This window comes from Lissotriton helveticus, chromosome 3_1 (genome assembly GCF_964261635.1).
Source record: "Lissotriton helveticus chromosome 3_1, aLisHel1.1, whole genome shotgun sequence".
Lineage (NCBI taxonomy): Eukaryota > Metazoa > Chordata > Amphibia > Caudata > Salamandridae > Lissotriton > Lissotriton helveticus.
Genome location: NC_136061.1, coordinates 1,850,900,865 through 1,850,927,083, shown reverse-complemented (window position 1 = coordinate 1,850,927,083; position 26,219 = coordinate 1,850,900,865). Strand labels below are relative to the sequence as shown.

The 26,219-nt window shown below is 45.1% G+C and overlaps 1 protein-coding gene across 6 annotated transcripts in view; it reads left to right on the top strand.

Annotated features, from left to right (window-relative positions):
- The window catches only part of TSPAN4 (tetraspanin 4), a 2,988,612-nt gene that overhangs the window by 2,596,511 nt on the left and 365,882 nt on the right, over nt 1-26,219 (top strand). For all 6 annotated transcript variants that reach the window (XM_078682789.1, XM_078682790.1, XM_078682791.1 and 3 more), the window contains one exon: nt 5,119-5,310. In XM_078682789.1, coding sequence (XP_078538915.1) covers nt 5,119-5,310 — 192 coding nt within the window. The remainder of the gene's footprint in view (nt 1-5,118; nt 5,311-26,219) is intronic.

Below are 26,219 nucleotides of genomic sequence, written 5' to 3'. Positions count from 1 at the left end.
TCAAACGAAGCACCTTTTAGTCTTGCTGTGAGATTATTCTTTATAGTGACTTATCGATCATCACTATATCTGTGCTCTTCATTTGTCCCCATTACTTGACTGTTCGTATAGCACAAATAATTTCGACAGCGGCCACGATGAGCCCATCTCTACGAACAGCTGGTCCGATATATCCTGCTTTAAGGGCGCAACTAGACATGAACTTCGGGGGTGGAGCTAAGACTCCCTGGCAGGGCCGGTTCTAGCTCTGGTGGCGGCTGTTATAACAGTCTTTTTTAGCGCTCTCCACCTCTATATATTTCTTCTCCATCAATTCCTCACTACTGCTCTTCAACAATGCACCTCATCTCTCCATAGCTTCTCTCTGACGTACATTTCACTTTTTCTGTGATCTGCATGGTACATGTTCTTTGCAGCAGGCACATTAACCCTGTGTGCTATTTTACAATGCACCAAAACTGCAACTAGACACAATTGTGAACTCTCACTAGTAAAAATATTAGTCAAGAGTTATCTTGATATTTTTATTGTTGTCTGAAAACTACCTGATGCACAAGGAAGTTTATGTGCTTTAAAAACCAAAAATTATTTTAAAATACAGCACCCCCCGCCTAAGTCAATGCCTGGTGTGGCTGCACCAGTCACACTGCCTTAAAGCCAGTTCTTCTCACAGCAATGGGGCAGGACAAGCATTTCGAGAAATGGCGTGAGAGCTGATCTCATACCCATTATATGAGGAAAAATATGTATGTAAGCAATGGGGTGTGATACTTCCCCCAAGTTCCAGCAAGCAAAAGAAGGTAACAGAGTTTTTGTATATGAAGGGAGAGTAGTCTTCTCCCCTGAGAATTTTTTGAAACTTTTGGGATCAAATTTGCTAAACTGCTGCAGACCCTTATGGGCATTCATGTAATATGACTTTACTTTCATGGAGCACCAGGGAAGCCTGGCCTTTCCTAGGAGTAGATCTTGTTTTGTTTCAAATGTCTGTTAGAATATTAAAAATATGTCTTACGTAAATTAGCATTCACGGCGCCGATTTGTGTATGGGCGCTATTTTGAATCATGATCAAAACTAATTCTTCTCCATTTCTTCTAAGTTATGTTTATCCAAAGCTGAGTACTGCTACACTAATGAATACACTGTTCTTATTAGCGCTTACCTTTCCCTTCAGTTAGATGCCTTCTCCCACTTCTCTAGTGGCGGGCACGGGCAGAATGGCCTTGACTAGTAGATAATGTGTTCTCGCCTTCAGAATCAAAACTTACTCCTTTGTAATTTATTGTCCAGCGACATCTGCTTGGAAAAATCCATTGTGGGCGTGCTTTCATTGGTTTCGAAGTGTACATAATGCATTGTTATGCTTGCTGATCTCAGTCCCTCTGCAGCACTCCTTAGCAACTGGGCAGACTGGGCTTCACTCTGAGTGTATCTGAATACACAAGTATTGGTTTGTATTCTCTACTGTCTGACCGACTCTTCATTTGGTATGGAAGGCTGAGAGGTGGTCGTGAGTGACTCGGGTGACCCTATTTGGGTCAATTCCTTCATGTGTTGAGTCAGAAATTACTTTCACTATATCAAGGTCATATGTTTTTCATGGGTGAGTACCTTATGCCAAGGAGTATATTCAATATGACAGTGCCCGAAATTTAGCATGGAAACTTCAGCCATGGGTGCCTCAAGAAATTCCCTCCGGTATGCCAGGGTTAGCATTTTGCCATTGACACCTACTATAAAATGAGTACAGGAAATCTTATGACAAGAGTCAAACACCAGTTCCTGCATTTTGTTACAGATTCACCCCATATGCTAAAAATGACTTGTATTATGTCAGGGCCTTCGGCCAGGTGTGATGGTGCATGTTCTGTGTCCCTGCCGTTGGGTATGACTGGGCTTTCTCAGTTAAACAGATTGAGTCCCCACAGCCAATGATGGTGTCTTAATAGAAGCATGTCAGGGTCTGCAGTTTGTCATAGGTAACTCCTCCCACCCATATTCTCTTAGTGCCTTGTCCATAAGGCAAGAATAACCTCCAGTATGCCAGACCAGTAGCACACTTGCACGCATAACACACATACTCTAACACACGCACATTCTCACTATATCTTTTGCACTATTTCGCACATTTGTACTCTGTCACACTCACACACAGACACACTGCCACTCACACTTTCTTTAGTCAATCTGCTTTTATTGTGTTAGAAAAGCTTGGCCTCTGCTTGTGCTATCCCTGCCATGCCTTTTAGTGAAGCTTAATAAAAACATATTCTTTATAAGATATTCAAAAATAATAATATATTACCTTGTTAATGTTTGTTACAAGTAGGATGTGAATGAAAAGTGCACTTCCTTAAAATAGCTGTACGGGGCTTATATTTGGTTTTACGTGTGGCTCAAGCAGCTGCAGTATGGAAATTAAGTAATCCATGTTCCAAACATGTAATATGACAGCATCCAATTGACCTTATGAAAGGGTTGACGTCTTTGACAAACATGGATTTTATCCAGTAATACTTTGCATTTTTGGGGCGAAGCATTGTGGTAAATAGAAAGCCAGGAATGACTGAAGGTGTCACACTGTCCTCAATCCATCATCATACCTCAAAGACTCAGCCCAAGTCTCCCTCCTCATGCCATCCTACATTCTCAGTTCACTCTCACTTCTTGCACATGCCCATATTGTTGCAGATGGAATTAAGTAGGCATCTAGTATTACGGAAAGAGCAGGTATTCTGTAGGTACCTTTCTAGGAATATGTGTATATTCATGAGAGTTGTATAACTTTAATTGTGCAGAGTAAGAGGTGCGCTCATGTAAGTGCTGGGTGATGGCGAATAGTTTGAGTGAGTGCAGCGTGAGTGGTGCAAGTGTATGTACCAATATGAGTGTCGGGTGAGCTGCATGAATGCAATGTGGGAGGAGGGAACAAGTGAGTGTCGGGTGAGAGGAGTGCATGCAGAGTGAGAGTAGGGTGATGTGCACAGTATACATGCAGGATCAGTGGTGTGCCCGTATGTAGTGCAGGGGGAGCAGCAAGAGTGTGGGTGACCTGTGAGAGTGACTGGTGAGTGCATGATAAAAGGAGTTAGTTTAGAGTGAGTGGTGTGTCCCTATGAGTTCCGGCAGGCTATTGTCTCTGTGTGCAGGCAGGATGAACAGAGTGCATATATGAATGCAGGCTGAGAGGTTTGTCCGTGTGAGTGCAGGGTGAGAGGAGGAAGTGCAGGGTGAGTGCTGTGCTTGGTTGCATGGTGTGAGTGCAGGGTGAGTGCTGTGCCCATGTTAGTGAAGGGTGAGCTGCATGAATGCAATATGGGAGGAGGGAACAAGTGAGTGTCGGGTGAGAGGAGTGCATGCAGAGTGAGAGTAGGGTGATGTGCACAGTATACATGCAGGATCAGTGGTGTGCCCGTATGTAGTGCAGGGGGAGCAGCAAGAGTGTGGGTGACCTGTGAGAGTGACTGGTGAGTGCATGATAAAAGGAGTTAGTTTAGAGTGAGTGGTGTGTCCTATGAGTTCCGGCATTTGTCTCTGTGTGCAGACAGGATGAACAGAGTGCCTGTATGAATGCAGGCTGAGAGGTTTGTCTGTGTGAGTGCAGGGTGAGAGGAGGAAGTGCAGGGTGAGTGCTGTGCTTGGTTGCATGGTGTGAGTGCAGGGTGAGTGCTGTGCCCATGTTAGTGAAGGGTGAGCTGTGTGAGTGACAGGAGTGCCTATGTGAGTGCACAGTGAGCGATGTGACAGTGTGAGAGTAGGGTGAGAGGAGAGAATGCAGGGTGAATTATGTAGTTTGGGTGAGGCTAAAAGTGCAGAGTGAGAGGATGTGCTTGTTTGATGAGAGTGACAGGTGATTGAAGTGTCACATGAGTGCAGGGTGAGTAGTGTGCTTTTGTAAGTGCAGGGTGAAAACCATGGTGAGTGATGTGAATGCCGTGTGAACACTGAGTGCATACTGAGCGGTGTGCTCATGTGAAGAGGAGGGAGAATTGGAAGGGGCAGAAGTGCAGTGTGGTCGCTGTGAGTGTAGGGTGAGTGGTGTGGTTGTGTGAGTGCAAGATCGGAAGAGGATGAATGGTGTGAGTGCAGGGTAACAGCATAAGTGCAGTGTGATAGCTTTGAGTGTAGGGTGAGCGGTGAAAGTGACAAGTGAGTGGAGTGTCATGTGCATTCAGGGAAAGCGGTGTGTTCATGTGAGTGCGGGGTAGGAGGAGGGTGAATGGCCTGAGTGCATGGTGAGAAGTTTGATTGCTGTGAGTGCTGGGTGAGCATGAAAGTGAAGGGTGAGCTGTGAGAATTAGAGCATTGTCTGAATGCAGGATGTATGTCCTGACACCTGGAGTAACTCAACATTGTATTGACCGCTGGCGTACGGTTTCAGATATAAGTTCAACTAATGCTATCATAGCATCAATCAGGGATGGAGAATGGAGGCAATAAATAATTTGCCCATTTAGCCTTATGGGCGCTGCACGCCTGACCTTGGGCAGAGCCATTCGTGTGTCAGGGTGAAACATGACAGTGTTTTTTGCATCTCACAGGCATTGGGTAGAAACTTCTGCAGAGTTTCATATAAGCAGAGGTGGTGAGGCCTTGCCTCTGAAACTCTATGCAGTGTGGTCAAACATGCAGTGTGCCTACAGCACAGCACCTCATGCTTGAATCGCTGTGGTAGGTCATTTCGAGATACTTTGGCGGAGCTCTGAGTCAAATACAGATAGAATGCTTTGGTATCCGACAGAGTGCCATTACCAGCAATAACGGAACAGCAGCATCACTGCAGATCACAGCTGAGATGCATCTACAGACCTATCGCTGTTCCTAAAGGAAGAACCATGGTCATCTGGTAAAGTTTGAGCATGAGGGGTGAAGATAGAGGTGCCATGCTAGAGCTGTGTATGTGTGTAACCTAGGGCTCTTTTCATGCCAGAAAGAGGTCATTAGAAGCACTGCGCATGCATGGAAGTTACGCAGTGTGAAGCATGCACTGTGTAGTCTAACCCTCACCGTCTTTGTATCAATGGGTCCCATCTGCTGCCGCACGCCATCTCAGGCCTGTCTGTCAGTGTTGCCTCAGCAGTCTGCTCATGCGTCTTATTTCTGTCTTTCCTTTCCAGCTGGGAGGCTGCGGGATCCTCGGAGTGGGCATCTGGCTGGCAGTAACGCAAGGCAACTTTGCCACTCTCTCTTCCTCCTTTCCGTCCTTGTCTGCGGCCAACCTGCTGATCGCCACTGGCACCATCGTCATGATTGTCGGCTTCCTGGGGTGCGTGGGTGCCATCAAAGAAAACAAGTGCCTCCTGCTGAGTGTGAGTACCCAACATCTGCATGACGTACACCAGAGCATCATGTTAATTATTTATTTATTTGCAGAGTTTTATATAGCGCTGGCTAGACCCGGAGGTATCAGAGCGCTTTACATGAGGATCAGCGAGTTACGAGTTACAAAATTACATCAGCGACAGGAGCCAAGTATAGCATAAGAGAAAAACAGTGATTCAAACAATAGCATGAGTTATTAGCGCATAGCATAGCCAAGACACACATTCAATAAGGCATGAAGGATAGAGGGGAATGGTAAAAAGGGGTAAGGAATGCAGATCGGGTCAGGCAGGCAGGCTGGAAGGGGGAGGCAGCCACAGGAACATCGCGGTAGGAGGTGGAAGGGGGAAAGGAAACACAGCGGAGAGACGAGTATGAACTATGTCCAATGTTCGGCTGGGTAGATGACGGCCGCGGGGGTGAAGCCAAAGCCAATCTCCTCCATAGCTGCCTAAACAGCTCCACCGGACATCGGCCATGTTGCTTGGTCTCAGCGGTCAAGTACAACATAAATGGTTTCCGCCCGGGGACCATCTTCACTTCCTCAGCTAATCTATTCCTATTGTGGTTGTTTTTTAATAGTTTTATTCAAGACTTTTCCGATGCGTTAGGTCTATTGAGTTTATGTCTTATCAGGAGATCAATTTAAGGTTGTTTGCCTTGGATTTGGAAGATTCTGTTACAAATAATCCGTTGTTAATCACTGTCTTGCGGTCAGGCCAGCCAGTAGTAGTAATTAAGGCATTGAGGGCCTTTTTGGTGACCATTTTGAAGTCAGGCTGTTCACAAGTAATACTTAATGAATCATAAAAAGCAACAAAATGTGCTTCTTACTTCGAGATAAGAGAAAGATTCGGAGAGGAGAGGCAGCTGCAGGGTCCGGAAGGCGTGCTCATAAGTTCAGGATGCTCAGTTCATTTTCCAGTATTAGTTCAGCAGGGTTTTCGGCAGACCACATAGCCCCACGGCATACCCCAATTAGCAGCGGAGATGAACAATGCCAATTGTACCTCAGATAGAGGCTTGGTAACCACTACGATCACTGTGCCTGTGTCTAATCAAGTCCGATCAATCGCCTTGTGTGTGGGCACCATTTTAGAGTCAGGCCAAACAGCTAAATGATATGGAGGAGTTCTGCAGGCATTTGCTGAATGACACAGCCCCGTGTCAAACCTTCCTTGGACGGTGAGATGAAAAATGCCAATCGATCATTATGAAGAGCCCAGAACCCCAAAGGGATGCTTACTTGGCAAGCACTCCAGTCACTGTGTCCACTGTTGTGTCGAGACAGCGGCCATGTTGTTAGTGATAGGCTGAGGACAGCTATATCTCCGTAGACCGTGATTGAGAAAAGTCACCAATACGCTGGAAAAAGGTTGACCCCTCATAATTCGACTTTGTAGATGTTTCGGATTCTGGGTCTGGTAAGCATGTTATCGGATCTAGTCTTTGTGGTGGGATAGCACGCTGTAAAGGTCAGCGGTGGCGGAGCTGCACAATTAGGCTGTCATGAACCGACAACGGGACGGCCCTGGAAATCACAGAAAAGCGGTCCAAGGATCACCGGTGGTGGAGGAGGTCCAATGGGTGGTGGAGGTGGTCCAATCTGGGGTTTTTGCCTGGGATATATGCTAAAGGCAATCCCAAACCGGGGAGCTCCCGACCGGAGCTGCTTACCCGTCTGCCAAATTGCGGCTGAGGCCCAATGGATGTCCATGTTCCAAGGGGATGCACAAAGCTCACACCTGTAGTATGTGGTTGATTTACTCCTTGGTACTAAAAGCTGAAGCTTGCCCCTACCCAGTGTAGAACGTCTGCAGGGGTTAGGTGACATGCATCCTATGGAATAACGGGCGCTTAAAAGACCTGAAAGAGAAATGAGAAAGCAGGTAGGTAAGTGTGCATTCTGGGTACATTGTATTGTATTGTATTGTAAATGCATTTATATAGCGCTTACTACCCCTGACGAGGCGTCAAAGCGCTTTTTCGGCGGGTAGCACGCTACTCCGGGACCCACAGAGGATTAGTGTTGAATTGGTATAGTAAACATGCAAGTACATTTTAAGTGGTGGATAGGTTAGTCAGTTATTTGGATTTGGAATGATAGCAGAAGGATAGAGTAGGACAAAGGTTTGTATTTATTTATCGCTCGCTTGTTGACGCATGCTATTCAGGGAGCCTATAAAGGATTACTGGTGAATTAATATGGTGAAATATGAGGTAATTTCAGTGGTGGATATTAGTCTGTTACTTGGAGTGAGAAGGATAGCGGATGGATAAAAGGGGAAGAAAGATTTGCATTCATATAGCACTTGTTACCCCTGATGGGTGTTGAAGCGCTTTTTTGGCGAGTAGCACGCCACTCCAGAACCCATAAAGGATTAGTGTTGAAAATTAGTATAGTATAAATATGAAGTAATTTGAGTAGTAGATATGTTATTCAGTTATTTGGGCAGTATATTAGTATAGTTGAATATGGAATATGGAATTTGAGAAGTGAACATTTTAGTCTGTTAATTTTGATAGAAAAAGAATAAAGAGGGATAAAAGAGTGAAGGACTTTTTTTATTATTTATTTTTTTAGGTCAACTGATGACTTCTGAGGGAACACAACAATTATTTGGTGTAATATTTAGGTTAATCTCAGTCAGTGGTAGTTACTCTGGGCTGCCTTCCAATCCAACATTTTTAGCACATCTGTGACATTACAGACAGAGACAACCCAAAAGGCAGTCAGTCTTTGTCTCTTAACACATTAGATAGTCCAGGTTGAAGTGGCAGGGAAGGTCCTCACTGACAAGGAACTCAAGAAACACCAGACTGGTGGGTGCCATCAGTGAGGTGCAGAGTGAGTCCTGTAGCACAGCGAGCTCGGGACCCAGTCTGAGCCTACCCCTCCTGCTAAAGGAGAGTCTCTTAGACTGCAAAATAAGCAGGGCACGAGTCGGGATGCACGCGGGTGGACGGCATCCACCCACTATTTTCAGAGGGTGGACGCCCTCCACCCTGACAAGAAGTTGGGACCCACTGAAAAATATGCTGAATTTGTCCGGGTGTAATTTCCAAACACCGGGACACATTCAGCAGCGCCTGCACGTTGTTGTCTGCTTTCGATCCGCAACAACGTAAAGTAAAGTAAAGTCCACATTTGTAAAGCGCACAATCACCCGTAAGGGTCTCTAGGCGCTGGGGGGCCGTCGGGAAGATTAAGCGAGCTATTGCCCAGAGTCACATGGTGCTGGGCTGACCTGCCGCCGGAGCCGGGGATCGAACCGTGGTCCCCAGATTCCAGCGTCAGTCGCCCTGGCCGCGGCGCCACACCTCTTCCACGTGCAGGCAGGGACGGTGCTTTCTTATTCCAGACTTCTGCTGGGCCCATCTGAGGGGTCATCAGGCCTCCCTTGGTGCATGGCTCCTGGCTGGCTGCAGTCAGAAGCCTCAGTAGATGCAAATGCAACTGAGGGGAAACAAAGGCTCACACCTTGTTAGTACTTCACACATACTTAAGAGAGGCAGCTTTTCACTTTGTTCAGTCCCTGTTTAGGAGATATGCATGCCCTGTAAGAATATCAGATGTGTTGGTCTTTCCCTGTATTTGCACAAAATATTTGTAATTTATATAGTGTTTACTACCCCTGAGGAGGCATTGAAATAATTTAAGTACCACTATATTTTGTCTTTTAAAGCATATGGGTATAGGAAGTTTACGCTAACAAAAGTCAACACTGTTTTATGTGTAACTTACAAAAGTGTAAATCTTCTGCCTAAATCAGGAGGGCTTCCCTATATGCTCGAAATATGTTCCAATGTACTCATGATAGACATGTTAAACATGTATGTGAGTGCTTAAGATCTGTTGCCCCTTCTTATGATGCACTTCCTGTGATGTCACGCATCATGATGTCACGCTGTGATATCAGCACCGGGATGTCACATGCCGCAATGTCACGCATTTTTATGTCACGCACCGTGATGCCACTTGCATTCAGATTAACTAAGTTAGTCCCCCCCACTTCTTTTTTTAGGACTTGTGCCCTGACAATAAGTGATGGGTTGAATCTGGGCTGCTTGGCATTCCACCTTCTTAAGACAGATCGTACTGGGCATCCAAAGTGGAAAACTTAGAGAATGTCTTGTCCAATATTACCTCTGTATTTTGTTCTCCGTGTATGGCAGCCGTATGTTGGCCCGCACTTTTATCAACTGTGTGCTGAATGAAGAGTAATAGTGAATCACTGTAGCAGCGATTGCAGTGAGCAACTCACCACACAATCAAGTCAGAGTCATTCCTGGGTTAAAAACAGATATAGGAGATCAAATATGCCAAATGGCGTACGGCCTGAACCTCAAAGGTAGAATCATTCTGGATCCAAAAGGAGCAGCCCTTCACGGCAACCAAGACACTGTTTGTTACATCATAAGCAGGGGCGTAGCTTAGGAAGGTTGTTTGGGGTGTGACATCCCCCAAAGAAATGCATTCTTGGCCTAAGAGTTGGGTCTGGGGACCTGAGTCGGGTCTGCTATGTCTTTGTTGGATTTTCTCACATTCCTCATTTAACATATTTATATTCCTGATCTCACAAATATATATATATATATATATACATATATATATTTATTTTGACTGGTTTACCTAAAAGTAATAAATCTGCACCAATGGAAGTATTTTTTCAGTGTGTGCAATTTTACTAAGTTTTTTGCGTTTTGGAATTCACAAAGATTGGCAGTAGTAGACTTGGGAATCTGTGCAATCCTCAAGTCTCCAAGCATATGACTCGCAATCACTCACCCAAAAGATGATGGGACAAATGATTGCAAATAGTCTAACCATTGGGAATTGCTTTGGGTAACACTCTAATCCATCGTTTTACGACTGCTGTCCCACTCTAGACAGAGGTCCACCTAAAGGAAATCAGTGCTGACCCTGTTCCTCATGGGAACAGTCCTACCCATACATAGGCCATCTCATCCTTCACATGGTGTCATACTGTTTTCATTTGGGAAATTTGAGATTTACACCCCTTGAATCTTATTGGCTAAAGCTACACCCTGATGATAGGATAGCAAGAGATGCACAGAGAGGTGGAATTGTTTTTGATTATTTCAAACTCTGTTCTTAGGAAAGATATTTAAGTCTATGTGGGCTCTATGGATATACCAGGTATCTCCTTCCACAGCTGTGATTACATTAATAACAATTATATAGCGCAAAATGATGACAAATTTGTCTTTAAAATGCAAGCTGGACAGTTTTAAATATTATAAATAACTAGTTTATGGAGACGTTGCTTGTACGGAGTCATTTTGTGTATGTGAAAACATCAAAAGACGTTTGTTGGAGAGCAGTGATACTATGAATAAGGTATACAATTTCAGAGGTTTCATTTTAAACTCCCCTCTTGTAAATCAGGCCATCCTAAAAGATAGCCTGGACAGAAATGGAGCATACTGAGTGTGATTTCTATTCATACCGTACAAGAGTTGTAATTCTGGTACCAGGATGGGGAGAGGGGTTTAGAAAAAAAAATTCACTTGTCTCTTCAGCCAGCCACGTCTCTCCCCTGCTTGCCTTCTGATGATTCCCGGAATGGATGCAGGAACCATACAAGCTCCCCTAAGCCAATCACGACACTGCTGTCATCATGACAGCAGCATCTTTGTTGATCTGAGTGCCGTGGTTCGGCGCTCAGATGGGGACTATGTGCCTGTGCGTGTGTTCCACCCATGCTGCAATACAGCCTAGTGGAGAACATGTAAAGGGCGCATGACTGGTTGGCCGCCCCAAGACGGCCGGCCAAACCGTCATGCGCACTTGCAAAGTGCCCACACCATTCCTACCCCTGCTCTATGAGCAGCCTAGCCCGGCCCTGCAAAACTGCTACAACAGAGAAAATTAAAATGATAATAACATTGTGTTATTATCATGTTATTTTCCCTTTTTTGCACTGCTGAAAGCAGTGGGGCGACGCTTCTCTGCCTTAACAGAGAAGCCGCCGCTGAAATGAACATCTTTAGTATTCAAAATAATGAATTTATTTTACAGCTTAGAGACACTAATGGTAAATATCAGTATCTACCACTTGTACTGCCCAGTAACCAGCTATGGCCAGAGGGCAGGTCCACTATGCATGTTTTGGTCATGAAGCAATGGTACTTCATATCTAATCTCAGCTTTACCATCTGACCTATACTACCAAAAACTCATGCGCAAATAGGCTGCACATAAACACTGCATTCTAAGGTTGGGCAAGGACCCACAACACAGTGACAGTTTTGCTGAGAAGGACAGCCCTTTGGCCTTGCCAGTCGAATCACTGCCTCCACAGTTATGGTCTAGTGGAGTAGTAAAAAAGATAAACAAGGAGAGATTTTTTTTTCAATCCTAGTCTCCAATTTGGCCAAATTGTGTGCTCTTGTGCTATCACATTTTTGGAAATTATTCCTCTGCTCCCTTTTTAGGTAAGGTTGAGAGCATTGATGTAAAGCCTGCTATTAAGCAAGTAGTTAGAAAATGGACTGGCTATTACCTTGGGCAATGGCCACATGCCCTGCCTCATGCTATGGTCACCAAACACCTAATATGGTGGCAAGTACGTAGTAGTGCACTCCACTCTTTTATCCCCTACTTGAGCAAACTGTTTGATCTTGGGTAAATCACAATCTCCCTCTACGTCTGTTCACTGATCTGGCAATAAACACGAGGGCATGTTCTATGTGCAGGACCCCAGCATTGTTTTCAGTTCTACTCGGAGGGCAGGTGGTTGGTTTTGCATCTCAATAGATGAATGTGCTGCATTGGGCAGGACCCCCTTCTGTGCTGAAACTCCCCCCTGCTTGCCACCACCACCTACATTTTACAGCATATAAAGGATTGAAAGGGTGAGAGTTGCTTATCCTTTAGGAGGGTTAAAAGTGATGGGAGACCAAAACGTGAGACAATGTGCAGACCTGCCAACTCACAGGGTGCCACCGTGTGCCACACGATATGGGCTCCCTTCACACGATCGCTTGATGAAGAGCAGGTCACGGGGTCGCAGAACCTGTACACTTAGTGGGGTCCCAGCTCGTCTGTGGATGCTCTAAGCAGGCTAAGTCCATTGGTGGGCGTTAAAATACCTCAGGACATCGACGTCAGACTCAGCAAGCTTTGTTTTGTTTGGGGTTGATTGGGGGGAAGGGCCCAGAAATGCCTCTTAGATAGTTTCAGTATGAAGCCCTGCCCCCTCCTCACATAGTGAAACTTTTTTGAAGTTGGTAGGTGTGCAATGGGTATCCTGCAGTGCCCTTGTGCGGGCATCCAACAATGCAGGTTAAACCTGCAAAATACGGGATGGCTGGCCCCAAGGGTATACAAATGTTACCAAGAAATACGGGTATGCTCAGTGCTTTGCAAGTTGTTCTAACGTTGATGGGGAATCCATCCAAGGGCCTTTCCTTTACAGTTCAAATGGGAACATATATGGTTTTTAAATAGTTTTGTTTCTACTGTATGCAGAGAAATGTCAGAGGGTGACAGACAGGAAAGCCACCAGTGCAGCCCTGCCGCTCTGTGAATAAAAGGAGGTGAGAGGGGAGCGACTGGTGGGTGGAATTTGCATAATCGTGTTACGCAAACCTCTGCGAAACGGTAAAAAATCTCCGCGAACACGCAGAAATTCCGCGAACACGCGGAATTGCTTGGTCGCTATGCTTTTTTCCTGTTCGCAATTGCTGTTTGCGTGCTCGGGGGGAAATATCTCGCGAACACGCATTTTGAGAACGCGAACAAGCAAAAAATTACGCAAAGTCGCGGAATGCAGAATTTTGGGCAATTTCGCATTCTCCGCGGAATGCGAAATTACCCAAATTCCGCAAATTCCGTAAGCGGAACGGGATTTACCGCCCAGGCCTAGAGCGAGTGAGTTGCCAGCATTCCTTGAGGGAGCTGGGAAAGGGCTGCAGGAAGGAAGGCATCCGTTCTATTGTACGGGAGCATGTCTTCTCTCTAATGATCGAGAAATGTGATCACACATTCCTCTGGCACCACTTAATAGCCCAGACTCTGATACACAAACAAGATGTCAGACAATCATCTACTAATGTATTTATGCATTTATTTATTCGTTTATTTATGCATTTTTACTTAGCCCAAACTTTACCCAAAGGTGCCAGAGCACTTCATAGTCGACATATGTTGTCGACTATATATGTTGTTATATGGATATTTAAAGAGGGTTGAAGAATTTCCAAATATATTTACTTACCTAAGCTCTATTGCAAACTGGTAAATCATTCTAGAAAAATTAAGCAAGTTGTACAATAGATAATCCAGCAGTGAAACGTGTAAGCACTGTTGAAGTACAGGCAGTGCGGTCCTGTGCCAGAGGGGAGTGAATACGTCCTCAATGGAACGGATTAGCTGCAATGACGTTGCTGTTTTTAGGTCGCCAGCAGGGTTTTAGTGCAAAGGTGTGGAGGTAGTGAGTTCCAAAGTCTGGTTGCCCTACCCGAGAAGGATTGTGCCAGGAGTCGTTCCTTTTTAAAGATCGGGGGTTCTAGCAGCAAGGCTTTGCCGTTTCGCTATGGTCTAGAACATCTAATACAGCCAGGAATGCAGGCATTAGCCCACTGAGGATAATATTTGCCTAAAATGGAAAATAGTGTGTTTGCGTGCTCTCAGTACCTCTATGCGCGGCAGGATGAGGTACTCACGGGCACCTTAATCAATCAATCAATCAATCAAGACACTTATAAAGCGCACTACATACCCGTTAGGGTCTCAAGGCGGTGGGGGGGGTATTGTGGGGACGGGGAGCTGCTACTGATCGAAGAGTCAGGTCTTGAGGAGTCTTCTGAAGGCCAGTAGGTCTTGGGTCTGCCGTAGGTTGGTGGGGAGGGTGTTCCAGGTCTTGGTGGCGAGGTGGGAGAAGGATCTACCTCCGCCGGTCATTCTTCAGATGCAAGGGACTGTGGCGAGGGCGAGGCCGGCGGAGCGGAGCTGGCGGGTGGGGATGCAGAAGCTGAGTCGTCTGTTGAGGTATGCTGGGCCGGTGTTGTGGAGAGCTTTGTGCGTGTGGAGGAGGAGCTTCAAGGTTACCCTCTTGTTGACGGGGAGTCAGTGTAGGTCTCTCAGGTGGGGTGTGATGTGGCTGCGGCGTGGGATGTCAAGGATCAGGCATGCCGAGGCGTTCTGGATGCGTTGCAGCCGTCTCAGGAGCTTGGCCGATGTTCCTGCGTAGAGGGCGTTTCCGTAATCCAGCCTGCTGGTGACGAGGGCCTGGGTGACTGTTTTTCTCGTTTCGGTGGAGATCCACTTGAAGATCCTGCGGAGCATTCGGAGGGTGTTGAAGCAGGATTAGGAGACATCATTGACCTGCTTAGTCATGAGAGGGTGGCGTCGAGGATGACCCTTAGGTTGCGTGCGTGGTCGGTGGGTGTCGGTGCTGTTCCCAGTGTTGTCGGCCACCAGGAGTCTTCTCAGGCTGAGGGGGTGGGGCAGAGGATAAGGACCTCTGTCTTGTCTAAGTTCAGCTTCAGACGGCTGTTCTTCATCCATTCGGCGACGTCCTTCATTCCTTCGTGGAGGTTGGTTTGGCGGTGTGAGGGTCTTTAGTGAGGTTGATGATCAGCTGGGTGTCGTCAGCATAGGAGATGATGTTGAGGTCGTGCTGTCGGGTGACATGGACGAGTGGTGCCATGTAGATTTTGAACAGCTTAGGGCGGACGGATGAGCCCTGGGGTACGCCGAAGATGATCTCGGTGGCCTTGGAGCGGAAGGGGGGGAGGCGGACGCTCTGAGTTCTGCCGGAGAGAAACGATGTGGTCCAGTCCAGGGCCTTCTCTTGGATTCCGGCGTTGTGTAAGTGTGTTCGTAATGTGTTGTGGCAGACTGTGTCGAAGGCAGCTGACAGGTCCAGGAGGATGAGGGCCACTGTTTCTCCGTGGTCAAGCAGGGTCCTGATGTCATCGGTGGCGGCGATGAGGGCGGTTTCGGTGCTGTGGTTGCTGCGGAAACCAGACTGGGACGGGTCCAGGATGTTGTTCTCCTCAAGGTAGCGGGTCAGTTGTTTGTTAACAATTTTCTCGGTGACCTTCACCGGGAAAGGAAGCAGGGAGATGGGTCGGAGGTTCTTGAGGTCCTTGAGGTCTTCTTTCAGGTTCTTCAGTGAGCAATACATTCGCCCTAAAGGTTTCGCGTATGTACTCTGAACCAAGCATGTATCTGAGTAGAACAGCGTCATTCACTGTAAATACTTTTTTCACTAATAATTCCTTAACCCTAATTTAGGTTTCAAGGAGTGGCAAAATACAGGGCTGGCCCCTGTATGGTCCTGATGAAACGCTAGGGGTAGCGTGAAACATGTTGACCATATACTGAACCTACCTACATTATTGGTCGGTGTACAGTATAACCCCATTTTTAACATACCAATCTAGGAGCAAAATAAAACATTGAGGCCCACTAGCACGGTATTTTTAACTCACACATTCACCCACTCCACTTTTTTTCTGCACCACACATAGTCCTTCACAACTACAGTGCTCCTACGTAATTCGCAAGTCGCAGCACGCCCCTTTTCGTAGAGAACTGGGAGGGCCCCGATGATGAAGCATGTCACCGTGAGGAAACTCCGATGAGTGAGGGGACTAAAGAAAGACATTTTTCTTTCTTTTTTGGCTACACTTAGACTTTATTTTGTAGTTAGCCACCACACGAGACAGGTCTCCGAACCCAGAATCTGGGCTCATTTTTTCATATGTCTCCTTAGGAGGACGACCTGGTCTTTTGTACCTCCTTTTCCCTCTGGTTATACAGGTCCTTGAGGTCCGCCATGGGTTTCTTGAGTAAGGCGTTGATCTTGGCGTGCTTCCAGCTCTCCGGGAAGGTTGCTGTCTCAAAGGAAATGTTGATTACTCTCCGGAGATGGGGTGCGATGGCTGTGCTGGCTTTGTTGAAAATGTGGTGATGGCATGGGTCTAATGGTGATCCGGAGTGGATGGTGTTCACGATCTTGCTGGTGTCCTCGTCATTGACGCTGGTCCAGGAGAGCAGGCGGTTGGTGCGGGTCGTGGTCATGGGGGTGGTGGTTGTCAGGGTGGTCGTGGCACTGAAGCTGTCGTAGATGTCGGCGATCTTGCGGTGGAAGAAGGTGGCCAGTGAGTCGCACAGGTCTTGCGAAGGCGGGATGTCGTTGGTGTTGGAGTTGGAGAGTTCCATCACGATGTTGAAGTGCTCATTGCAGTTGTGTGCATTGTTAGATGGAAAACAGATCTCGGCACACCTGTAAAAATGCCCATAACACATTATAAGATCATTTAGGCAAGTAATAACAAATTCAAAACATCCCAGTGCAAATAACATTTGCCTCGGTTATGAGTGACTTCTTACCCCCTAATAAAGTCTATATTAAATAATGGGAAATAACGTGAGTAAGCTATTTTAACCCTCTTTGTCTGAATTATTTCCCTTGTTCCTTGATTTGCATAGTTGGTGACTACATGTTAAAACAAGCCCACTGCACTGCTCATACCGGCATCAGGGTTCCCTGCTGTAATTATGGGCGTCATTCTGAGCTGCGTCTCCAGATCCCAGTGTGGGTGCAAACCACAGCCTGTGCTCGAGGTTAGGGTGACCAACCATCCATAAATTTCACGGACCGTCTGTAAATTGGACCTCAGGTCCGTTGTCCGTGAGTATCCCTTTTACGGACACCTTTTGTCCTTAATTTTGGGCTTTGCTGGGAACAGAGCTGTTCCCTGTGAGAGGCCTCAGCTCCCTGATGGGGCACTCATCTGTGAAGCAGAAGAGCAGCCCCACCCGCCCATTGTCATTCTATCTGCGGCTGATTGCCACATACAGAATGACAATGGGCCAGTTTGGGGTGTTACAGCATGTGGTGGCCTCCTCTAGCCTTGGTCTAGGGCAAAGCATTCTCTTAGTGTTAGATGGACGACATTTGAATTTAAGACTCCTCTTAGGCGGTGGTATGGAGCATGACACTGAACACTAGTCTAGATAGCCTACAGCAGTGCAAGGCTGATTTGAAATTTCATAGCTTGGAACCCGATTTTGATTCTCACACAAATCTAGTTGCGAGCTGCACGCTTAGTAAACACCAGTGACACAAGGTACAGCATTTTTCGGGTGACATGATGCACTTCATTCAGTGTTGACGTTTTGACCCCCCGAATGAAGAATAACTCTTTTACCTGTGCAAGTTTTTTCCAATTCCAAGGTGCAGAAACTCAGATTTCGCACATTTCTCTGTATGATTTGAGACAGGATTTGACTGGCGAAAATCAGGGAGGTAAATAAATACCTCTGGGGTGCACAATAAGTGCCTTACTCAAATTCCCAAATCTGCTGTAGGTGGGAGTTGGCGGATTAGCTCTTGTTTCAAATGGGTCCCTGGTGCACTTAAGGGGACCACAAAAGACACATAATTGATGGACGGAATGCAGAACAAATCAAAACATTCACCCCCGTCAAGAGATTTGGGTTAAATTCATCATTCTTTTGCTCACCATGCCACCCCAGTTTAGACTTGGCCATATGCAAATGAGTCTTGACCCTGTGCCTCATGGGAACAGTCCAGCTCCAACTGCCAAGCCAGGACCCCCCTGGACCGGAAACAAGCATCATAGGATCGGTTTTGGGGTTTCACCCCTCTTCAGCCAGGATAGCTTGATTCCAGTGCCACAGTCAACCCAGGACCCACGTCTGGGCATACCTGGCACACTTAGGGTGAGTAAGCAAAAGACACACAATTGATGGACGGAATGCAGAACATATCAAAAGATTCACCCCCCAGTCAAGAGATCTGGGTTAAATCCATCATTCTTTTGCTCACCATGCTACCCTAGTTTAGACCTGCCCATATGCAAATCAGTCTTGACCCTGTGCCTAATGGGAACAGTCCAGCTCGAACTGCCAAGCCAGGTCCTCCCTGGACCGGAAAAAGCATCCTAGGACTGGTTTCGGGGTTTCACCCCTCTTCAGCCAGGATAGCTTGATTCCAGTGCCACAATGAGCCCAGGACCCACGTCATGGCATACCTGGCGCACTTAGGGCGTGAAAGTAAAAGACACACAATTGATGGACGGAATGCAGAACAAATCAAAACATTCACACCCAGACATGAGTTCTGGGTTAAATCCATCATTCTTTTGCGCACCATGCCACCCCAGTTTAGACCTGCCCATGTGCAAATCAGTCTTGACCCTGTGCCTCATGGGAACAGTCCAGCCCGAACTGCCATGCCAGGTCCTTCCTGGACCGGAAACAAGCATCCTAGGACCTGTTTCGGGGTTTCACCCCTCTGCAGCCAGGATAGCTTGATTCCAGTGCTGCATTCTGTTCATCAATTGTTGTTTTTGCATTTGTCACCCCGAGTGGGACGGGTATGCCCAGACTTGGGTCCCGTGCTCTCCATGCCACTGGAGTCAAGCTATCGTGGCTGATGAGGGCTGAAAGCCCGAAACGGGTCCTAGGTTGCTTGTTTCCAGTGCAGGGAGGACCTGGCCTGGCAGTTCGGGCTGGACTGTTCCCATTGGGCGCAGGGTCAAGACTGATTTGCATATGGCTGGGTCCAAACTGGAACAGCATGGTGAGCAAAAAACCTATGGATTTAGGCCCAGATCTCTGTACTGGGGTGAATGCATGACATTGTTCTGCATTCTGTCCATCAATTGTTGTTTTTGCTTAAGGGGACCACAGCACACAAACTGTAGGATTCCCATTACTTACCGTGACACAGACACTTTTCTTTACCAGTTATTCTTCAAAAACAAAATTGCAACAAAAGGAAAATATGCACCAAGCAGGCAAACAAAAAGAATATTTAGAAGAGAGGAACCACGATTACAATGTACAAAGTAAAAAAGTTAAAAAGAAGATCTTATAGTTCTTTCACAGTCTCATCATTTCAGAGCTGAAGCATGGTTAATATTATATACAACGAAGCCATAGTTGCTGCTTTTTTATTTATTTTATGCAACTAACATCCATTGACAAAGTCAATAGTCATGGCTTGTTGTAGGTCTAATGTTACTGGATGCAATTATGGAAACTGCAAAATACCGGTCGGCCGCATTCTATGCTCAGCTCATATTTTTAGCGTAGGTGTTTTAAGCCAAGCCCTTAATTTCATCAGACACACCCCTTCGAGAGATCCCCAGTCTTTTTTTCATCCCACGTAAAGCCCTGGAAACAACACCATGTCACTGTCACCTCATATCCTGGCACTGTGAATCATGCATTACTCACGACTTCCAAGTTTTCAGATTGCCTATGTTCAGGTGCATAGTGAACCCTCCCCCAACCCACCCACCCCTTGCTTTAGGAACTACAGCGAGGGTGACGTTATTGATGGGCCTCTTCTGTCTGCAACTACATGGGTGGGTGAATGGGTGGGTGGGTATATGGGTAAAGTGTGGCTGGAAGGATGGGTGACTAAGTGAAAGGGGAATGGAGAGAGAAAGGGAGGATTAATGGATGAATGATTGTCAGAATGGATGGGCGAGGGGGTGCATGGAAGAGTGAAAAGAAGAATGTAAAGGTGGATGAGTGAAAGAATGCATAATGAGTGAAAGGGAGGGTGGAGAGCTGGAAGAAAGGATGGATGTATGAGTGAAGGGGTGGACAGATGAGTGACTGGGTGGATGGATGAGTAAGTGAAAGGATGGCTGGATGAGAGAAAGAGTAAATGGTTGGGTGGATGGATGGGTGGAAGACTATTGATGAGTGAAAGGATGGCTTGGGCGAAAGGGTAAATGGTTGGATGGATGGATGGGTGGAAGAATGGATGGATGAGTGAGATGATGGATTGTGTGAAAGGGTGGATGGATGGATGATGGATGGATGAGTGAAAGGGTGGATGAAGGGATGTATGAGTGAAATGATGGATAGAAATATAGATGATAGTTAGGTTTGCAAATGATTGAAAAGGTTTGGATATGGATGGGCACAAAGATGGAAGGACAGAATGAATGGTGAAAGACTGAATGATGGATGAAAGCATTAATGGATGACAGAATGTACATTATCATATGAAATACCACAAAAAGACCTGCACAGTTTCTCAAAGCTGCACGCATACCAAATAAACGTGAAGTGCACGATTGTCTCAACCTAATATAAACTTATTTTGACTTGACCTCAAGTGGTTGTCTATTTACTTACTTTTATACTATCTCTCAACTTCCTCTGATGTGTCTGTAAAACATATCTTTTTTACAAAGTTTTGTCCTGAATTTTGACCTTCTGCCCTGAATTTCTATCCTGAATTTTGACCCTCTGTCATTGGTTTTTAAACTTACCATCCTGAATTTGCACCCATGCCAGTTGGTCACCCTACTCGAGGTGGTGGTGTGAACGGTGCACTATCTGCACGCCCCAGAGGTTTTTGTCTGCATCATTGGCTGCGGGTTACCCTGGCACAAATTGTGCATGCAAACACCACACATTTTTTACACACCCATACTGTTACAAGCACACATGATTAGCATATAATCCCCCATTCCAAGTTCCAAAACTCAGAACTGTGCAGTAGTATTCAAACATTTCTAATACCACACGGAGCAGAATCACAAAATTCGGATAAAGTACTACTGCACCAAATTTGGAAAGAATTGAGAATGAGCACCAACATCTTAACTGAATTCAGTAGCCGCTTACAGGGAGAGATGCCATTGTCATACTGACTGCTCCTCGCAGCGACAGATGGCCTAATCCACGGGAATTCGCAATCTGAGTTCACGCGGAGGCCGCGAGTCAACATCTTGTCAGCGGTGTAAGGGAATATGACTAGGCTCCCTGCGAAATGTGGATAGGGGTCCATGGGACCCCCAGGACGCACATACATTCATAAGCCATACCCTGACCAGGTGCCCCCGGAAAGATGTCCCACGCCTCACGGGCTGCAGCAGTCTGCATAACGCCCTACATTTTACACTTCCCCAGCAGGGGCGGATCCTCCGCTATGGCAGAGGAGCGTCACCCCACTGCTTAAAGGCAGAAAACGAAAAATAAAATGATAATAAAACACTTCTATTATCATTCTATTTTTTTTCATTGACTCGACCAAGTGTGCTGAGTCCGCCGAGTCTGGGGTGGGGTAGGGCAGAACTGGGTTGCAGCATCACCAGAAGGGGGAGGAGGAGAGGTGGGCACTGAAAGTGCGCATGTCGATTTGACAGCAATCCACGTCCGTCCAAAGTGACATGCACACTTGGATGTCTCCAGGCTATTCCTTGGAGAGATCTGCAGGGCTCCGGAGCACAGACCTCAGTCCCTGCTGTACTGTGAAACTGGCCCGCTCTGCCCAATCCCAGCTCTTCTCTCATGCAGGAAGTAATAGCATGAGAGAAACACTGAGAATGTGTGGTAAGCTGGGAGCCTGTGCTCATGGGAACTGCAGTGCCAGGAGCAGAGGAGCAGCAAGGCAGGAAGCGGGAGCAAAAGGTAAGTGTATATTTATTTGGTTCTTTATTATTTAGTTTTCCCGGCGCTGCCCCTGAGTGCCCCTGCACTGCCCCACCACATAGAATAGGCAGCAGCCATGACTGGAACAGTAATAAGTAACTGTGGAGGTTAGCTACGGTTACCAGGGAGCGTGTTTTCTTACTGTCTGGCGACCTTGCTGTGCCCAGAAGCTGTGACTGAGTTGCACAGTTCACTCCCACGCAGTTCTGGAGGGAAGTTTGAAGCGTCTATTCATCTCCAACTGATTATTGTCCCTAGGCCTGTTCTGCAAAAGTAGACTAACGACTTTAGCACAGTGTAATAACAATCCACCCTTAAAAGACTATTGCATTTAACACATGCTTTTCACATTAAATAAGCCAGTCATGCTGGTTTTGTCGTACCTTTTTCCAATAAGTAAATCCAGACCCCATGGCATTGTATATAACTTTTCCCAGTGAACCAATTGGACCTATACCCTTTATTATTGGATTGTCACCATAAAGAACTCAGACCTACTGTTTTAGCATATGCTTTCCTACAAGGAATACAGTCATAAAATTACAAATGTTTACAAAATTACCTTTGACAAAGCAAAATACTATGTCTCCTAAGCAGGCCTAACAAGGACTATCCCAGTGTAAATCTTCTATCCCCACGGTTTGTTAGAGGGAGTAACTAACACCAAAACCATTGCCTACTACTGTTATCTTTGACATTTAATGTAACAAAAAAACACTCCGTAGACTTCAATATAGTGTAATCACAAATGATCCTTAATTGCCTATTGACTTTAACAGCTGTTTTCACAATAAATATATCGGGTCTACTGTCTTTGTTGTAACTTTTTATAATAAACAAATCAGGCCTATATTCTTTATCACTGGGTTTCTACCACATTGAATGAAGTCCTGCTGTATTGAGCATAATCTTTGCCATTAGACAAAAAGTTGAAAACAAGCAATCTTTTCAGTGGAAGCATATCACATCTGCCCAATCAAATGCTGTGCTCAAGGGAACCAACATGTGTGGAGTTGTAGCCCCTATCTCTGTGGTACTTTTGAATGTTTTTTCTGTTGATCACATAAGGTATGTTAAAAGCTGTGTTGTCAAGCTAGACCTAAAAAGGGATACAAGTATTGTGCCCATTAACATATTCCCACACATGAATATTCATAAAATACATTTATTGAAACTTTACAGTCATCAATAAATAAAAGCTCAATCACATAATGCCCATTCACATGCATACATGCTATTGATTATTGAAAACACAGATACAAATTGTACCTACACACACACCAACATGACACGTACAAAAACACACACATAGACATCCATACATAGGGGTGTAACATCTCTGGTGCTTATTTTGCATATACACATGAGAGCACATAAAGCACTGACACACATTTCTGGGTGCTGTGTTTAATAGCTTCCTTTTAGTTGAAAGGGAAGGCCTAATGGCAGTGGGTACATCTTCAGGCTTGGAGCCCCACTCCCCAGAGACCCTTCACACTCTTAGTATGGATTGCCTACAATTGTCACCTGGAGTAACCTGTCTGGATAAAATGCACCTCGGACGAAAACAGGAAATGTTCCTCACTTCACACTAGGTGAAATTTCATACTTTTGCTTGATTTGAGTGCGAAGGATTCCACTATTTCTCACCCCTAAAAACAACAAGTTAAGCCTATTTATTTTAGTTATCCTTCTACGTAGCAACATGCATACCACATGATGATGGTTCGTGGTACCTCCTACAAAGAATAACATACTGCCTATCAAGCGCATACATTACTTGTCATGGGCTAAGAAGAAAATAAAAGCTCTCAAAAATTACATAAATTAAAGTAAATTCAATGAGAGATTGTTTATTACCATAATTCGCCTCACCACCAAAATCTGGTTTGAATTTAATGAGTTAATGAAAATTACTTTTAGTTACTACAAAGTACAAAAATATTTACTATATCAAACTCTTGGAATATCATTTCTACAGATACTATTTGTAGATAACATCATTTGGACTACTTTGTTACATTATAGGATCAACACATTGGAGATTGTTGCTGTCTGGTCAGTTTCTTGCTTGGACTAAATTTACTGAGTAAGACTGCTGCCCCAAAGAGAGATATATAAAGTATCATATTCTGTACCACTCATTGAAATACTAATATGCTCAGCAGCAGTCCACCACCACACACCATACTTCCATCCCAAGTATATTACTATATAACATGTTTGAATTATTTTACTGTATAAAATGCATAGGTATAAAATCCCATATTTAACAAGGAACTGTGGTATGTGGAAAATATTTTAGAGTTCCCTGTGTAATGTGAATTCCATCATCGTCATAACAGCCCTCAAACCACTCTGAAGACCTTTACCATTGTCAGGGCTACTAGGATTTTGCAACATGGAGGGCCAAATTATGCAGCAAGGTTATCTAAATTATGCTGTAAAAAAGCTAAAACTATGTGATACATTCCCTGGCAGCATTATTTTTAGCCATTTTATTTATGTTTTTTAAATTATTTTTTATTGCATTTTACATAGCGAGAAAACAATCAATACTCTGAGCATGGGGACAGATACATAATGTATCGATCAAATAAGGGAAAGGGGCAAACTTAACGGCAAAAATAAACCAACCATCCAATTAGAACATAGTCAACATACCAATTATCTTAATGATAAATGTTTCACAAAATTAAAAATCTAAAAAAAGCAAAATAATAGCAGACTCATATGATACCTAACAGAATATAGGTGGGGGAGAGCACTGTGGAAAACAAATACAACTAGAAAAACTAGGCGGAACAGTCCTGATAAAACAGCCACCTCTGAAAACTAGCCCCAAACGGGATCTCAGATTTGACCTAGTTTTTTCCTCCAAGGATTGTTCTTGATTAGCACCATCTCAAGCCTGCTTGTATACAAAAATTCTCGTCACCAGATCCATGGGTTAGGAGACTCACTGGAGTGCCATCATTGTGCCAGAATCAATATAGCTAACGCAATAGAAAAGAAGTATAAACCAGATAAGTAGGAATGGATAACAGGCGAGTGACCCAATATAATCAGTTTCGGATCAGCCACAACTGCCCGGTTAGAAATGAGACCTAGTTTGCCAAAAACAAATGCCCAATACAAGCGTAATGCAGGGCATTAAAAAACATTCAATGAGAGATTGTTTATTACCATAATTCGCCTCACCACCAAAATCTGGTTTGAATTTAATGAGTTAATGGAAATTACTTTTAGTTACCACAAAGTACAACAATATTTACTATATCAAACTCTTGGAATATCATTTCTATAGATACTATTTGTTAAAGATAACATCATTTGGAATACTTTGTTACATTATAGGACCAACACATTGGAGATTGTTGCTGTCTTGTCAGTTTCTTGCTTGGACTAAATTTACCGAGTAAGACTGCTGCCCCAAAGAGAGATATATATATATATAAAGTATCAAAGACATGAGCTGCATCCCTGCAGGTCCACAGCGGAAGCAATGATCATCCGGCCTTAACTTCATATTGAAGAGACAACGAGGTTGTATAATATCAATTGTTAATGCATTTGAGATGGTGCACCTTGATGCAGGATAAGTTCCAAGCTGAATTAAACGTAACTTCGTGACACTGAAGGTGAGCCATGGTTACTTCTGTATTAAGCCGGTCACTCCACATACTAGCCCTCAGCTGGAAAAGGTCATCCACCTTGGAATGAGATGACAAATAAATTGACTTATAGACCAGCCCGATATTTCTCTTGAGTGGATCCTTACTAACCAGGTCCAAGCAGGAGTTATCTGCTCATGTCCTTTTCTTTAAGACTTAAGATACAATGCTGCACCTGCAAGTATCTAAAGCAAATACAGAATAGGAGCCTGTTGCTGTAGATTTCGAAATGAGGAAAACACAACACCCTCAAATAGCTGACCTAAGATCATGAGGTTAACCTTTCCCCAAATCTCCCTGAACCCCGCATGAATACTGAAGGCACGTTGAGATTGTAGCCAAAATACGTGACCTGATTGGAGGGGGTAATGCCGGGGAATATTCTCTTAAAGAAGACCCAGATAAGGTGAAAAAACTTGAGCCTTTAAACAGGTTCACTAAAAGTGTATTGTGTCCACAATGCCCACACCAGGGATTGTCGATTTGCCCAGTGGAAGGAACTTGCTAAACATGTGACCCAGTGGCCACTGCCACCACCCCAGTACCAACTGGAGTTGTGAGATAAATGATGCCAGATAATAAAACCTGAAAATTGGGAGCAAAGGCCCACCATCCTCCCTAGACTGCTGTAAAAACTGGATCTTACACCGAGGCTTCCGATATGACTAGATAAACTTCTGCTATAATGCCGCAACTTTAATGAAAAAGGCAACCGGTAAGTAAAGTGTGATACAATGGAAAAGATAAAGCTAGATGGAGA